Source organism: Engystomops pustulosus, chromosome 1 (assembly GCF_040894005.1).
Source record: "Engystomops pustulosus chromosome 1, aEngPut4.maternal, whole genome shotgun sequence".
Taxonomy (NCBI): Eukaryota; Metazoa; Chordata; class Amphibia; order Anura; family Leptodactylidae; genus Engystomops; species Engystomops pustulosus.
In genome coordinates, this window is record NC_092411.1 from 17,831,531 (window position 1) to 17,848,048 (window position 16,518).

Here is a 16,518-nt window from a genome sequence, read left to right on the forward strand (position 1 = left end):
TCAGTGAATGGAAACACTCATTTGCTTGTTAGAATTGCAACAACTTTACAACAAGCCAAAAGAGGAAACATAGCAACTTTGTTGAGTGTAAATCTGTAAGAAAATAACTACTGGAAAAAAAATGTGACTATTTAGAATTTTTCGTAGGATCGATATAAATGGTAAAAAAAAAAAACTGTAAATGTCAGAAAAAGTAACCCAGATAAACAATACCTGCCCCACCTGTACTGACACAGCAATAATAATTCTTCATATTAAAAAGGAACCTGTCAGCAGGTGTAACCATGCAGACTGCAGGTAGTTCTCAGTATCATCCCTGAAGATATGTGTAATCATTCCATTGTATATGTTAGTAGCAGCAGGACTGTGATATATGGATTTGCATTGCAGAATTGTAGATTCTCCAAGTGCACTGTAGGTGTGTCCTCACACTGCTGTGCTCTGTGCTCTCCCCAGTCGGTGTTATGTACTGTCAGCTCAGTGCTCTCTGCAGCCAATGTTACATATTGTCCCGGGACCAATGTGTGGTCATACCTTTGTTTTCTTGGTAGCAGCAGAACCATGATATATGAATTTATATTCCAGGAATGTAGTTTCTATAAGTTCACTGGTAAGGGGGCAGGGGTGTCCCCACACTTCTGTGCTCAGTGCTCTCTGCAGCCAGTGTAAGGTATCGTCCCTGTAGAGGTGTGTAACTTAAACTTTGCTTAGTATATTAGTAGCAGCTATAATCATGGAGAAAAAAATTCATATTTCACAGTCCTGCTGCTACTAACAACACAAAGTTATGATTTCACATCTCTCCAGGGACAATACATAACACTGACTGCAGTCTGTATGTTCACACCTGCTGACGAATCCCTAGTAACTGTTCAATAAACGCATAGCAATAACATTACCTGGCACCAGTGACATCAACACCAACCATCAGTTGACCATTCAAGGACAAGACCTCATCCCGTAGCTTTATCCTCCCGCTCCTGGCGGCCGGACTCTGCTTTTTCAAATCCGTAATCCATATACATCCGACATCGAGCACCGGACCATTCTGCACCTTCCTTTTCTTACTTCCTCTCCTCTTTTCCCCACAGTGGCCAAATATCGGAATGTTTCCAAAATTCAGACCAAGGACCATGTCCTCCTCTCCATCTCTGGTGAGATAAGCAGTGCAGATCTCCACATCTAAGGAGCTTTGGTACCTGGTGGACATCGCCTCCTCCAAGTTAAAGTTGAGCTGGATGTATTCTTTGAGTTTCTGGATGGCCGCCACATACAAGACTTCCTCTGGTCCATCTTCTCTTGCCTTGAGGTTGTCCTTGAGCCATTGATGTAGAAGAGTCAGATGAAACGCAGCATTCTCCTGAGTGATCGGCATTGTAAGCAGCGAATAATTGGACCATCATGGGAAAGATATGAGGTGCATAGGCACCAGTTGATGGTTCATGGATGAAGAATTGAATTTGAGAAGAGCCATTACGAACCTTGAGGTAGCATCACATTCTGATACTCGGGAGAACCCAACGAAACCAACGAAAACAAGACAACTCAAGAGTCATAGGAAGAAGGCCACATGGAGAAAACATCCAAAGATCCCACAACTCACAAAAGATCCAGAGTCTGATCCAAGAGAACAAACCATCCAACGTTCAACCTACAAAATATAATGGACAGAGTTATATATAGTCATCACAAGTTTATTATATATATTTTATAAAGGAATACTATGGTTAACCAAAAATGTCTCATTTCCTTAGCCGATGTTTTGCGCAGAGTTGCTGGGATACGTTTGGTCTGAAACCACATGAGATGGCTGGTACGGAGCAAATTATGGGCGTAAGAGATGCCAAGAAGGAGAAGTACAGGGTTGGACTTTTAAAAGGAGTCTGTCGGGTGATTTCAGGTCTACACAATGCTGCATAGGTCACATGAGAACAAGTCCATGGAGGCCTTCGAGACTCTAAAGCCTTTTTGGCAAGGGTCTATACTGGGTGTACCCAAGATATGGAGAGCCCTGGACACCGTCAACCACCTCGGCATTAACTCTGCCTGGATGCGGTGGCCAACTTTCTAGGCAGGATAGGGCCAAAAGACCCCACAATCTGGAGACAAGGGGGCACCCTACACCATAATATGTGGATGTCCAATGTAGAAATATGCTCATTCTTGAATTCTTCAAGGGGATTTCCGCCAAGATTTTTGGTATTTTTTTAACAGTATGAGCAGCCCTGGAGTTATTAAAGTCTTAAAGGGACTCTGTCGATAGAGTTTACCCAATTAAATTACTAGTCCCCTCAGGTAGGGTATGAAATGTCTCACTGGTTTACCTATAAAAAAAAGAGAATTACCTCTAAGCTCATGTGACAACGAGCAGAGAAGATTCACATTTTGCGATCTGAAAGATGAGATTGTTATCTTTCAGATGACATCAGCACTGTGCTTCTGGGTTCTACAGAGCAGAAGATAGGGGTGGCGGAAGTAATGTTTCCCAAAGTTGACTCATCTCTGCTAAAATATGACTCTTCTCTTCTCACTGTCACATGACTTTGGAGGAGATTTTCAAAGGTATACGACTGAGATTTCACCTGTGGCGGGTGGTAGGTTAATTGGGTAAAATCTAGGGATGCCTTCCCTTTAAGTTAGTGACCCGTAAATCATGGATCTGTCAAACTATTCATGGCCCCATCATAAACAGAAGGCATAAGGCTAGTGTAAACGGTGTATATGGAGTATATGGGATCCAAGTGCTGTGCAAACATGTTTCAACCTCAACCCAAGCAACTGCATGCAACAAAGTAATACAACCACACCTGCCGCGCACAGAACGGATAACAGAGGGTTAAACCTGCATATAAAAAACACTGCAGTACTAAAAGCATCATTATGAATAATCCAGACACTGCATTTACCATCAGCATAACAATGCAGAGTGCACATAGTAGTACACGGCCATTAATAGCGCAGGGAGGGGGGTCTCCTATAATGGAAGCGCAGAAACATCTAACAGCTACTTATGGTAAATCAGGATTATACACGCAGAGTGGTTACAGATAACACATCCAATATCTTCTCTCCATAATCCCAAGAGGAGCAACAAGAAATGCATCCAGGTGCAAAGGGCGGGTATATGCACCAGCGATATAGACTCGTGGTGTCAGCCTGCAATCTGCTCAGCTCCTCCTGCTCTATAACATGCTGCCTGCAGATAGGACACTATGTACAATCTGCTCAGCTCCTCCTGCTCTATAACATGCTGCCTGCAGGTAGGACACTATGTACAATCTGCTCTACTGCTCTTGCTCTATAACATGCTGCCTGTAGATGGGACACTATATACAATCTGCTCAGCACCTTCTGCTCTATAACATGCTGTCTGCAGATAGGACAATATGCACAATCTGCTCTACTGCTCTTGCTCTATAACATGCTGCCTGCAGATGGGACACTATATACAATCTGCTCAGCACCTTCTGCTCTATAACATGCTGTCTGCAGATAGGACAATATGCACAATCTGCTCTACTGCTCTTGCTCTATAACATGCTACCTGCAGATAGGACACTATATACAATCTGCTCAGCTGCTCCTGCTCTATAACATGCTGCCTGCAGATAGGACACTATATACAATCTGCTCAGCTCCTCCTGCTCTATAACATGCTGCCTGCAGATAGGACACTATATACAATCTGCTCAGCGCCTCCTGCTCTATAACATGCTGCCTGCAGATAGGACACTATATACAATCTGCTCAGCTCCTCCTGCTCTATAACATGCTACCTGTAGATGGGACACTATGTATAATCTGCTCAGCTACTCCTGCTATATAACATGCTGCCTGCAGTTAGGACACTATGTACAATCTGCTCAGCTACTCCTGCTCTATAACATGCTGCCTGTGTCGTACATTATTGCAGTGTGTTACTGCCTTTTCATCTCTTCATCTATCAAAAGTGTTGTAGAACATCTTTACATACATTTGCTGCTTTCACAAATTAAACTGAGAATGTAATCTACAACCCAAAATCCGCCTCGTTATTGCAGTTCTGGCAGAGTCCGGGCTGTAATTACCTTCTCCGTATTGTCATTGCATTGTGGTTGGCCGGTCACAGTCTGATCTTATGATGGGAGAAGCGTCTCCTGTCTACAGTGCGGTGGCGAGGTCCGGCTTCACAAACACGGCTGAGCAAAACACTCAATACAATGTGGTTACAAGAGTATCCTAAACACTGAGAAATGACACGAAACAGTCCTTGTGCTCAATGAAGAAGGTCCTATCTCACATAGATCATATTATGTACATGGGAGAAATAAGTATCTAAGGAAAAACAAACTTTCCTAACATTTTAATGTCCCCTAAGACTTGCACAAAATAGTAAGTTAGAGGAAGAGGAGGAGCCACAACAAATAAGTAACAGCAAGAGGAAGAGCCACAACAAGTATGTAACTGCGAGAGGAAGAGCCACAACAAATAAGTAACAGCAAGAGGAAGAGCCACAACAAATAAGTAACAGCAAGAGGAAGAGCCACAACAAATAAGTAACAGCAAGAGGAAGAGCCACAACGAAAAAGTACCTGCAAGAGGAAGAGTCACAAAAAAGAAGTACCAGCAAGAGGAAGAGCCACAACCAGTATGTAACAGCAAGAGGAAGACCCACAACAAGTATGTAACTGCGAGAGGAAGAGCCACAACCAGTATGTAACTGCGAGAGGAAGAGCCACAACCAGTATGTAACTGCGAGAGGAAGAGCCACAACCAGTATGTAACTGCGAGAGAAAGAGCCACAACAACTATGTAACTGCAATTGGAAGAGCCACAACAAATAAGTAACAGCAAGAGGAAGAGCCACAACAAGTATGTAACAGCAAGAGGAAGAGCCTTGACCAGTATGTAACAGCAAGAGGAAGAGCCTTGACCAGCATGTATCAGCAAGAGGAAGAGCCACAACCAGTAAGTAACTGCGAGAGGAAGAGCCTTGACCAGTATGTAACAGCAAGAGGAAGAGCCTTGACCAGTATGTAACAGCAATAGGAAGAGCCACAACAAGTATGTAACAGCAAGAGGAAGAGCCTTGACCAGTATGTAACAGCAAGAGGAAGAGCCACAACTGCTTGAGGATGAGGCACACATATGTAACCGGAGAGGAGGCACTACAACATGTTTGTAACAGCAGGGGGCACCATCTCAGATATATTACAGCAATACCTGTGCTTCAGTATGTTTAAAAATGATGTTATGCCTGATGCAAAGGATAAATATAATATAAAGTAGTGGAACTGCATCTCTTATTACCAACCATTAAACAATATTCAGGTTGTGGAATTCATCCTTTGTCTTGTCTGGAAAAAAACAAGTAAAGCCATCAGAGGATATAACAGTAATTAATAGCAAAGGCCACAGATTTCACTCTGTCCAAGGCCGACTGTGGGTTTAGATTAATGAAAACCTTCAAGATAACCATAACAATGAGGAGCTTATAAGAGATAAAAACCTAAAACGTGTGTCATCAACCATCATTTTAATTAGAGATATATAAAACAGTCTAAATAAAAAGGCTTATACAAGGATTTTCCTACATCTCCAGTAAATATTATGGGCTGCAGTCTAATATTTTAACAGGTTTTACACGAAAATCCATAATACAGATGCTCCAATCACGAGGTCTTATGTTAACAATTGGGTAAAGTGGAAAGAATGGTTAATAGAACATAGAAAAGGGACAAAAATCTACCACAAAACATTATCCAGACGGCCGGGGCTATAAGGACCATGGACCACATCAAAAGAGAGGGAAATATGGTCAGGACTAGAAAGAACCACATGAGGAATATAGTTGTATCCTATGAAGCGTTCCCAGATGCAGAAGAGATGTTTCCTATGTCACAGAGTGTAATATTCATGTAATGAGCTACTTTATGTAACTAAAATCATTGAAAATTCTATAATGTTTTCCCAAATACTAATGTGATATACAGGTAGTCTCCGGGTTATGTACAAGATAGGTTATTTAGTTTTGTTCTTAAGTTGAATTTGTATGTAAGTTGGAACTGTATATTTGTAGCTTCAGGCAAATTGTTTTGGGGGGCAGATTTTCAAAATTTTTTGCTGTAATGGGAACAAGGATTATCAATTAAATGTCATTACAGATCCCTTACAGCTGACATTTATTGCAGCCTGCGACTAAAATAAAGCATCCAGAGGTCACATTGGGCAGAGAGCACTGTCTGTAACTAGGGTTCGTCTGTAAATCATGTGTCCTTAAGTAGGGGACCCTGTATATCATATACGGACTGTAACTATAGAACATTCTTTGGAAACAGAGGAGCATAGAGGGACTGCAACGCTGGGGGAACAGGGGTTAAATATTAATGTTTGGGCATGGCAACAGAGGGTTTTTCAACATAAAAAAAAGCTTTACAGATAGACAGCACAGCAAGAATTATAGTAGTAATGGTGGCTGCACTCTCAATAACACCATGCAACAGGTCCTTCCAAGATAGACAAAAATAATAGAATAAATAAGCAGCTTATACAGATGTATAGTATGAAAAATACCTCTGTGGTGGATTTATTCCTTGAGATAATGGAATAAAAAGTAATTTTTCACACTATTCATCTGGAGTCCTGCTTATTTTTTCTTATTTTATAGATGGATAGATAGATAGAAATGAGATAGATAGATAGGTATGAGATAGATAGATAGATAGATAGATAGATAGATAGATAGATAGATAAGTATGAGATAGATAGATAGATAAGTATGAGATAGATAGATAGATAGATAGATATTAGATAGATAGATAGATAGATAGATAAGTATGAGATAGATAGATAGATAGATAGATATGAGATAGATAGATATGAGATAGATAGATATGAGATAGATAGATATGAGATAGATAGATATGAGATAGATAGATATGAGATAGATAGATATGAGATAGATAGATAGATAGATAGATATGAGATAGATAGATAGATAGATAGATAAGTATGAGATAGATAGATAGATAGATAGATATGAGATAGATAGATAGATAGATAGATAGATAGATAGATAAGTATGAGATAGATAGATAGATAGATAGATAGATAGATAGATAGATAGATAGATAGGTATGATTTTGTATCAACTTTTGTTTCACATAATGATTGACCAATCAGCAGGGCTGTTGGTCCTTAAATAGTTGGATCTGTTTCACTGTTGTTATGCTTGAGAAAGGTGCGGTTTTAGCACCGAAACGTCGCTGTGTGATGGAATAAAAGTTCACCACTTTTCTACAATTCATTGAGTGCTGCCTCTTCACTACGTATATCAAGGACCCACGCCAAGGGATCATCGGCTGTTGCACCAACTACTAATTACTGGCTTGTGCTGCTTTGGACTTTGCATTTTCTAGATAGATAGATAGATAGATATGAGATAGATAGATAGATAGATATGAGATAGATAGATAGATAGATATGAGATAGATAGATAGATAGATAGATAGATAGATAAGTATGAGATAGATAGATAAACAATGGGAAGGAATCGGAGCAGCACAGGTTCCTTGTGGGTGCAGAGCCGTAGATCCTTTGGCAAGGGTCTCAATGATAAGTCCAGGTAAAAGGCAGCACTCCGTAGATTGTGAAAAACGGGTGTATCTTTATTCCATAACTGCAACGTTTTGGTGTATTGCAAACTTGCTTGAAAAAGGTGTGCAATACACCGAAATGTTGCAGTTATGGAATAAAGATACACCCGTTTTTCACAATCTACAGAGTGCTGCCTTTTACGTGAGCTTAGATAGATAGATAGATAGATAGATAGATAGATAGAAGACATATATATGATTGGATATTTATCAGGGCCTCTGCACCACATTAGTGGTGTAGAAGCCCTGGAATAATCGCAAATGCTAGCTTATTGCAAGCACTTGCGATTATTTTCCCCTAACCGCCACCTCCACACCGGGGCATGAAGGGAAACGCGGCCAGTCGGAGGGTGGGCTCAGCCGGCAGGGAGTGGGTCGCGAGGGGCGTTCCTGTTCCTGCTCCTGAGCACTCACTGCAGCCACCGAATTTTCATACGTGAAAATTCGTGGGTGGCGTTTACTTCTACGCTGGGGCCTGGGATAGAAACAAACGCTACACAGGTCCCCACCCGATACATCATTTGCGGCGTATGAATAAATAACCCCAGTTAGATCTATCTATCTGTCTATCGTTTTTCAATCTATCAGCTATGGTGAACCTTTTAGAGATCCAGTGAGGTAACTGCTACCCAAAAAAAACACACACTTTAGAAGCCAATTATTGGTAACTTACTGCTCCGTTCACAGCCCCGGCATTCAACAATATCAGCATCTGTGGAAACCAACACTGTTCAAAGAAGGAGGGAAAGTCCAGATTCTGATTGCACAAGAAGAACAAAAAAAGGCATGTGTAAAGTAGCAAAATGCAAAATCACTTTATTAAACAAGATGGACAAAAGACAACATCAGCAAGACAATACAAAAATAAAACCATTTAAAAAGGAATGCACCCCAGTGCACCCATGAAATGTGTAATCAAACGGAGCCCGACACCTGATAATGTCGGGTGATCCGAACCCGAATCTCACAACACCAACTCACAGCTCAAATGAGTGAGATGCACTAAAATAGTCATGTAATAACACCAATAGGGTATTGGTGCGCAGAAGATAGCCGAAAAACTCAGCCTGCATGTAATCCAGCCATGAAATGAAATGGGATAAAGCACGATTGTGCAGAATGATCCCCTGATGCTGGATGAGCAGAGTGTAAAAAACAAGAGCCCACGAGGCACTGCGCCCAACAAATAATTACCGTGAGGTGTGAGAAGGGAGTGAGCAGTCGGGACTGGATTCTGATTGCAGCATCTTTCAGGGGCCTAAAAGCGTCTCCAATCCCTAACCCATAGCAGGATCTCTAATAATAATCCAACCCTCTCCCCACTGTCCCCTCACCCTTCCTACAGTTCCAGCTGAGCAAACTGTGTGCTGGGGCGATGGCCTGGGTGCCCAAAGAGAGGGCTCTGAGTGCCACCCCTGGTACCAGCACCACCTCTGCGATATAATATTAGTTGCAGTAAGTATCCGGTAATAAGCCGGAGAAATAACTTGTGGGATTACAGGCGGGGAATATTTATAAACCAAGAATAAAGGCCGAGGTTTTATGGATTAGAACAACTTGTTCGCTACAAGGAAAGGAAAGGAAATCGCTTTCAGCTCAGAAAGTTGTAACGTAAGGACCAGATCCAGGGGGGATGTTGAATGTCACACATAAGTCACACATACAAACGCCTCACGTTAACATGGTGCCGCAGACATCTGTGTCAGTAAAGGCGCGCGCTCCCAGAAAACATCTGCTGTGGAGATCTGAGGTAAATGTAAGAGGGTCATTTACCTTATTTACTCCTTCTCTGAGCTCTTTTTGCGCCTGTTGCGAGTCTATTTTTTTGCACCTCATTTGTCTTTGTCGTATGGCTCTGTCAAATCCAGGGTTTTTTTGTGCCCATATAAGCGCAATAGCATATAAATCGGGCGCAAACATCTGTAAAGAGGCACAATGTAATGACAAATAGGATGCAACAACACACAACTTTCCAAAAAAGTACAAAATAGGCGCAAAACAGCCATTACGCAGCAAAAACACCAACGGTACAATGATAAATGACCCCCTAAATGTGTAGATAAAGAATCTTATACCTGGAATATTTATTATATTATATATTGCCGTGATGTGATGATCCGACATCACTGGTAATAAGGTGCCTAAAGCAGTTGATCCACTTCCGCTTGAGGGCACATTCACACAATGTGGGACATTTACTATGGCGTTTCCGCCAGTTTTGTGGCGCTCTCACCACATGTTCTGCTCTCAGACCTATTTATTAGCTGGCGGCGCCAGAAAAAATGACTTTTTCCGTGTGAAGACACACGTGGCGTTTTTGGGCCGTTTTTAGTTAGTGCGTTTTCAGATAAACGTTTTTGAAAATGCATGCGTTATTGACCAGTTGGAATTAAGATAATTGGTCAAACCTGTCAAAAACGCATGCGTTTTCAAAAACGTTTATCTGAAAACGCACTAACTAAAAACGGCCCAAAAACAGCCTAAAAACGCCACGTGTGTCTTCACCCTTAGGGCGCGTTCACACGTTGCGTTTTGACCTGCGTTTTCATTGCGTTTGAAACGCATATACAACAGCTGAGGAGAGGTGATTTGCCTAATTACAGCACTGTAAACGTTTCCGTTTACAAAACGCATCGTAAACGCGATGTTAACGCATGTGTTAACAAAGCATTAACGCATGCGTTTTGTTAACGCATGCGTTAACATTGCGTTTACAAACGTAAACGGTAATGTAATTAGTCAAATTACCTCACATCAGCTGTTGTATATGCGTTTCAAACGCAATGAAAACGCAACCAAAACGCAACGTGTGAACGCGCCCTTAGGGTGAAGACACACATGGCGTTTTTGGGCCGTTTTTACTAATTGCGTTTTCAGATCGTTAAAAACGCATGCGTTAAAAAACGCATCCGTTTTTTAAAAACGCATGCGTTTTTTGAAAACGCATCCGTTTTTGTCCGTTTTTCTGAAATTGCGCAATGAAAAACGGACAAAAACGCATGCGTTTTTAAAAAACGGATGCGGTTTTTAACGCATGCGTTTTTAACGATCTGAAAACGCACTTAGTAAAAACGGCCCAAAAACGCCATGTGTGTCTTCACCCTTAGGGTGATGTCAGACGTGGCGCTTTGTCTGCGCTTGCAAACGCAAACAAAGCCGCGCCCACCGCAGGCGTTTTCATATAAACGCTGATGCGATTGGGCCGGGGTCCACCCCGGTGGGCGCCAGCCTTATACATTTTTCACCTACCAAGTGTTCACCAATTCAAATAAGCCTAAGCGTAAAGACACACTTTGAGGCCATTGAGGACACGGTTTTGAGGCCATTTTTGAAAAACGCATATGTTTGGGGGGTGGCAGACGTTAGCATTTTGAACCCGTTTTTAGGCAGTTTTGGCCCAAAAGCGGGTTCAAAACGCCACTTGTGACCACAGCCTGAGGCCGGCGCACTAAAAACGGCCTAAAAACGCCATGTGTGTCTTAGTCTAAGTTCTTATAATGCAGAAGCCCCCCGCTCACATACAGTTCTGCCCCGGGGCACTTGCTCTGTAATAACTTTCCTCTTATTACTCTTGGATTTGCTTGTAGGACGTGTAGTGGAGTTTTCCTGAGCTCATTCTTCTACCCGTCTCTCAGGGCGCGTTCACACGTTGCGTTTTGACCTGCGTTTTCATTGCGTTTGAAACGCATATACAACAGCTGAGGAGAGGTGATTTGCCTAATTTCATCACTGTTAACGCATGCGTTAACAAAACGCATCGTAAACGCGATGTTTACGCATGCGTTAACAAAGCGTTAACGCATGCGTTTTGTTAACGCATGCGTTAACATTGCGTTTACTAACGTAAACGGTAATGTAATTAGGCAAATTACCTCACATCAGCTGTTGTATATGCGTTCCAAACGCAATGAAAACGCAACCAAAACGCAACGTGTGAACGCGCCCTCATACGTAATTATTCCATCCGGAAACACTTTTCCATCCCAGTGAATGAGGTTGCCAGGTTTGGCTCAGTGCAGATCAAATTAGGCAATTAGTTTAATTGCTTGCAGAAGTGATATCAGAAAAACGGGCAAATCTGCCGAGCTATGCAGGAATATGTGGTGGGGGAGGGATCGCAGTATTCAGGGCGCGTTCACACGTTGCGTTTTGGTCGCGTTTGCATTGCGTTTGAAACGCATATACAACAGCTGATGAGAGGTGATTTGCCTAATTACATTACCGTTTACGTTTGTAAACGCAATGTTAACGCATGTGTTAACAAAACGCATGTGTTAACGCTTTGTTAACGCATGCGTTAACAGTGATGAAATTAGGCAAATCACCTCTCCTCAGCTGTTGTATATGCGTTTCAAACGCAATGAAAACGCAGGTCAAAACGCAACGTGTGAACGCGCCCTCAGGGTGTTTTCTGAGCTCAGGAAAATAGGTCTAGTTTTAATTTTTCTCTGAAACAGCACCACAGTCGTCTAGTGACAACATTGGGTATTGCAGCTCAGCCACATGGTCTTGAACAGGGCTACACTGGCAGTGGATTATGGCAGGCTTCAGGCCCTACGTTAGGCCCTGGTTGCCATGGGAGCTCAACGGCAACACAGATCTAAATCACATCATGGGGTCACGTAGAGCAGAGTAGATCCCCGTTATGCCAAATGCTGTAGTCATTAAAAAATCCAGAAGTTCAGGTATGATGGGTGTCATCCTCTAAGGGTGAAGACACACATGGCGTTTTTGGGCCGTTTTTACTAAGTGCGTTTTCAGATCGTTAAAAACGCATGCGTTAAAAAACGCATCCGTTTTTAAAAACCGCATGCGTTTTTTGAAAACACATGCGTTTTTGTCCGTTTTTCATTGCGCAATTTCGGAAAAATGGACAAAAACGCATGTGTTTTCAAAAAACGCATGCATTTTTTAAAAACGGATGCGTTTTTTAACGCATGCGTTTTTAACTAAGGGTGAAGACACACATGGCGTTTTTGGGCCGTTTTTGGGCCGTTTTTACTAAGTGCGTTTTCAGATAGTTAAAAACGCATGCGTTAAAAAACGCATCTGTTTTTTGAAAACGCATGCGTTTTTGTCCGTTTTTCATTGCGCAATTTCGGAAAACCGGACAAAAACGCATGCATTTTTAAAAAACGGATGCGTTTTTTAATGCATGCGTTTTTAACGATCTGAAAACGCACTTAGTAAAAACGGCCCAAAAACGGCCCAAAAACGCCATGTGTGTCTTCACCCTTAGGACGCTTTCACACGTGGCGTTAACGCATGCAGTTTCAAATGCAACACAACAGCTGAGAAGAAAAGCAGATTTGTCTAATTATATTTCTGTCAACAATGAGTTTACACAACGAGTGTGTTACAATGTTAACGCATATGTTAATATCACATTAACACATGTGTTTGTTAACACACGTCTTAACAATTTTGACAAATTAACAAATTGAGTCTGCACAATAAGCCTACATTGCTGTTATGTAAACTCAGTGTTAGGGTGATGCCACACATGGCGTTTTGAATCCGTTTTTGGTCCATTTTTAAGCAGTACGTTTAAAAAAACGCATGCGTTTTTGACCAGTTTTAATTAAGATAACGGATTGCTTAAAAACTGACCAAAAACGGGTTCAAAACGCCATGTGTGGCAACACCCTTAGGGTGAAGACACACATGGCGTTTTTGGGCCGTTTTTGGGCCGTTTTTACTAAGTGCGTTTTCAGATCGTTAAAAACGCATGCGTTAAAAAACGCATCCGTTTTTTAAAAACGCATGCGTTTTCTGAAAACGCATGCGTTTTTGTCCGGTTTTCATTGCGCAATTTCAGAAAAACGGACAAAAACGCATGCGTTTACCTGTGAAAGTTGTTTTAGCCCCGAAACCGGTGCACAGTCCAACAAAAGTGCGCGTAACCATTAGGGACCAACACAAACAAAGCCGCACCCACCGGGGCAGCCCGATCGGCGTTTCTATGGTAACGCCTTCGATCGGGAATGAGCCCCCGGCGATTTGAACCCTGAGGGCGCGTTCACATGTTGCGCTTTGGTTACGTTTTCATTGCGCTTTAAAACGCATTACAACAGCTGAGGAGAGGTGATTTGCCTAATTACATTACTGTTAACATTTGTGTTTACAAAACGCATGCATTAACAAATGTGAATAGTAATGTAATTAGGCAAATCACTTAGCTGTTGTAATGCATTTTAAAACGCAATGAAAACGCAACCAAAGCACAACGTGTGAATGTGCCCTCAGGGGGCGATCTGGAACGATTGGGAACGAGACGCCTGTGTTTTGCATTAAATTCCCCATAGAAACACCGATGGGATCGGTGGGATCGCATTATCTTAATTAAAACTGGTCAAAAACGGATGCGTTTTCAAAAAATGCATGCATTTTTGGACGGACTGCTTAAAAAGGGACCAAAAACGGGTTCAAAACGCCATGTGTGGCATCATCAAAAAAAAGGAGGAGGAAGAGGAAAGGAATATCCATTCATCTGAACGAGGCCGTACATGACGTAAACACATGGATTTCCAGAAGCCCCATTCAGATGAAGAATAGTCACAGAAATTACTGTAACAGATGGAAAACCCACAAATTATGTCCATAGCCCTAAAGATTTAAGTGACAAACTTTAAAAGGTCCATAAAAAAAAAAAAGTTTTCAAAAACACAGTAATGAAGGCCAAAACAACATCAGAGCTCGATTTTCTTGGTCATTTTTTGAAGTGTGTACATGGAGGGTTCTGCTATTTCTGCTCGGCCCTGTGTGAGCGCAGCTGCTGCGGATATTTCAGCACTTTGTGAAATGTGATCTATGGTAACAATTAGTGGCCACTCACAAGTGATGACACTTCAAAGAGGCTTCAGACACCCGGCTCCAGCGCCGAGCTCCCTCCTTATCACACAGCGCAGGCCTCGGCTGGAGACGGATCGCAACAATCATCGCCTGACTTCAAAACGCCTTTCATTTTATCTAAAAATGTGAATAAATGTGAATGTTCTTATTAAATGGATTAGTATCAAAAACTTCTTCCACTACAAAGCTTTTGTTCTTCATCTACACAAGATGGGTCTACCCTTCGTCCAAAGCAAAGACATAGACCCTAGTAGCCTCCAAACTGTGTTGTCTTCTGCTGTACTTTTGGGGTCTGGTGTTGAGAAAGCGCTTGGGCCCGTTAGAGGATAAAATGATGAGTCATAACAATCTGATCAGGGAGGATCGGACTACTGGGACATCAATAATGAGAATTGGGACCCCGCTCTATTTAATAGGGCAGCAGGTCCATTCATTCTTTCACTCTATTCAATCCTATAGGAGTTTCCCAGCACAGCGCTCAGGTATCTCCAGCACTCTGATAGACAGTAAATGAGAGTTCCGGAGATAACTGAACATTCCTAGCTTGACACATCATCAATTATTGATTATAGGACCCCTGTTCTCATGGTTGGTGGAGGTCCATGCAGCTGGATTCCCACAGAACAGGACTTCCAATAATATAAGTTTAATGCAACATCCCCCACCGGGGCATAGCCTTTCTTCGGTGGCTGTAGACAGCCGGGGCCCAGGATGCCGGAGTGGCTGGCTTATGTGGCCTAGGGCACTCTATGGTCACGGTGCTTAGTATTGGGACCAGGGGACAGGCCTACAACCCGGCAGGTCTCCAGCAGGTGGTGTGTGCAAGAAATATGGAGGGAGAGGCTGATGAAATAGGTTTCTCCCTGGGGTAACCCCTGAAGTGTCTGTAAAGATCCCTGGGTGATGGAGGATGGGGAGCCTGTCATGGTGAAGCAGCCTGATCCAGTGATTACACGCAGGAACGTTGTGCAAATCAACTCATAGTTCTTTATTCAAATTGAAACGGCAGGCAACGGCCAAACAGTAGCAGCAGATTCAGCAAGCTGGAAAGCTGGTAAGAGATAGCTGATCCGCAGGAAGGGTTGCTCACAGCCTGGTAGTAACTTTAGGCTGGGCTGGTAAAGATGGAGTCCGGATGGTGGACCTCTGCTCTGGTGCTTAATCTCCTGACTGGCTGAGGTGTCAGGCAGTGGCACCTGTGCTTCCTGGTAGTGTGTCTGCAGGAGTTGCACACTGGACCTGCTTCTCACGCTGCTGACTGAGGGTGATGGCGTTTTGAAACCGTTATGTATCAGTTTTTGGCCCGTTTTTAAGCAAGTGTTTTGCTTAAAAACAGGCCAAAAACAGATTTAAAACGGATTCAAAACGCCATGTGTAGCATCACCCTCAGATGTACTAGAACTTCAGACCTGAGGTATGGCTCTCTCTCTGAAGACTGAAACTGCAGACTAAGATGCAGGACCCTGTGCTCCCGGGCACCAGGGGTTTTATGCTCACTTGGTCAGGTGGTAGCACATCCCAATCAGCTTCCAGCTTGCTTTACAATGGTATAGATTCTTATTGGATAACAACATTTCACATTGTTAACTCTTTCCTTACCAGGCAGTGGCTACAGCTGCAATTACAAAGTTCTCCAGTAATTCGCAAAACAAACACCTTGCCTATGCATTGGCAGGGGTGTTGCATTAACTTCCTGCATGAATTACACCTCTCAATCCTATTTTCAAGACTTGTCTCATGCTGCACCGACTTCCTGGAATGCACTTCCTCATCAATCTACATGTAAACTTTTGTTCCTGTCCTTAAAACGCATCTTTTATCACCATTATTCCTCAGAACTTACCCCCTCACTCAAAACCATCTGCCCATTGATTAAATTGAGAAAGTTGTTTGTCACCCATATAGGACTGGTAGTGACCTTATTGGTTGTCACTTAGATATTGATTTATTACAGAAAAAGGTCATTTTCTCTTAAGAAGAGAACAGCACAGATTTAGTGGAGATATTTTTCACGTGAAGGGAAACGCTCTCT

The 16,518-nt window shown here is 42.5% G+C and overlaps 1 protein-coding gene across 4 annotated transcripts in view; it reads right to left on the minus strand.

Moving 5' to 3' along the window:
* PDZD2 (PDZ domain containing 2) overlaps nt 1–16,518 on the minus strand; it is a 243,302-nt gene that overhangs the window by 193,775 nt on the left and 33,009 nt on the right. For all 4 annotated transcript variants that reach the window (XM_072134274.1, XM_072134263.1, XM_072134271.1 and 1 more), the window contains exon 2: nt 900–1,651. In XM_072134274.1, the coding sequence (XP_071990375.1) occupies nt 900–1,375 (476 nt within the window). In that variant the 5' untranslated portion in view covers nt 1,376–1,651. The remainder of the gene's footprint in view (nt 1–899; nt 1,652–16,518) is intronic.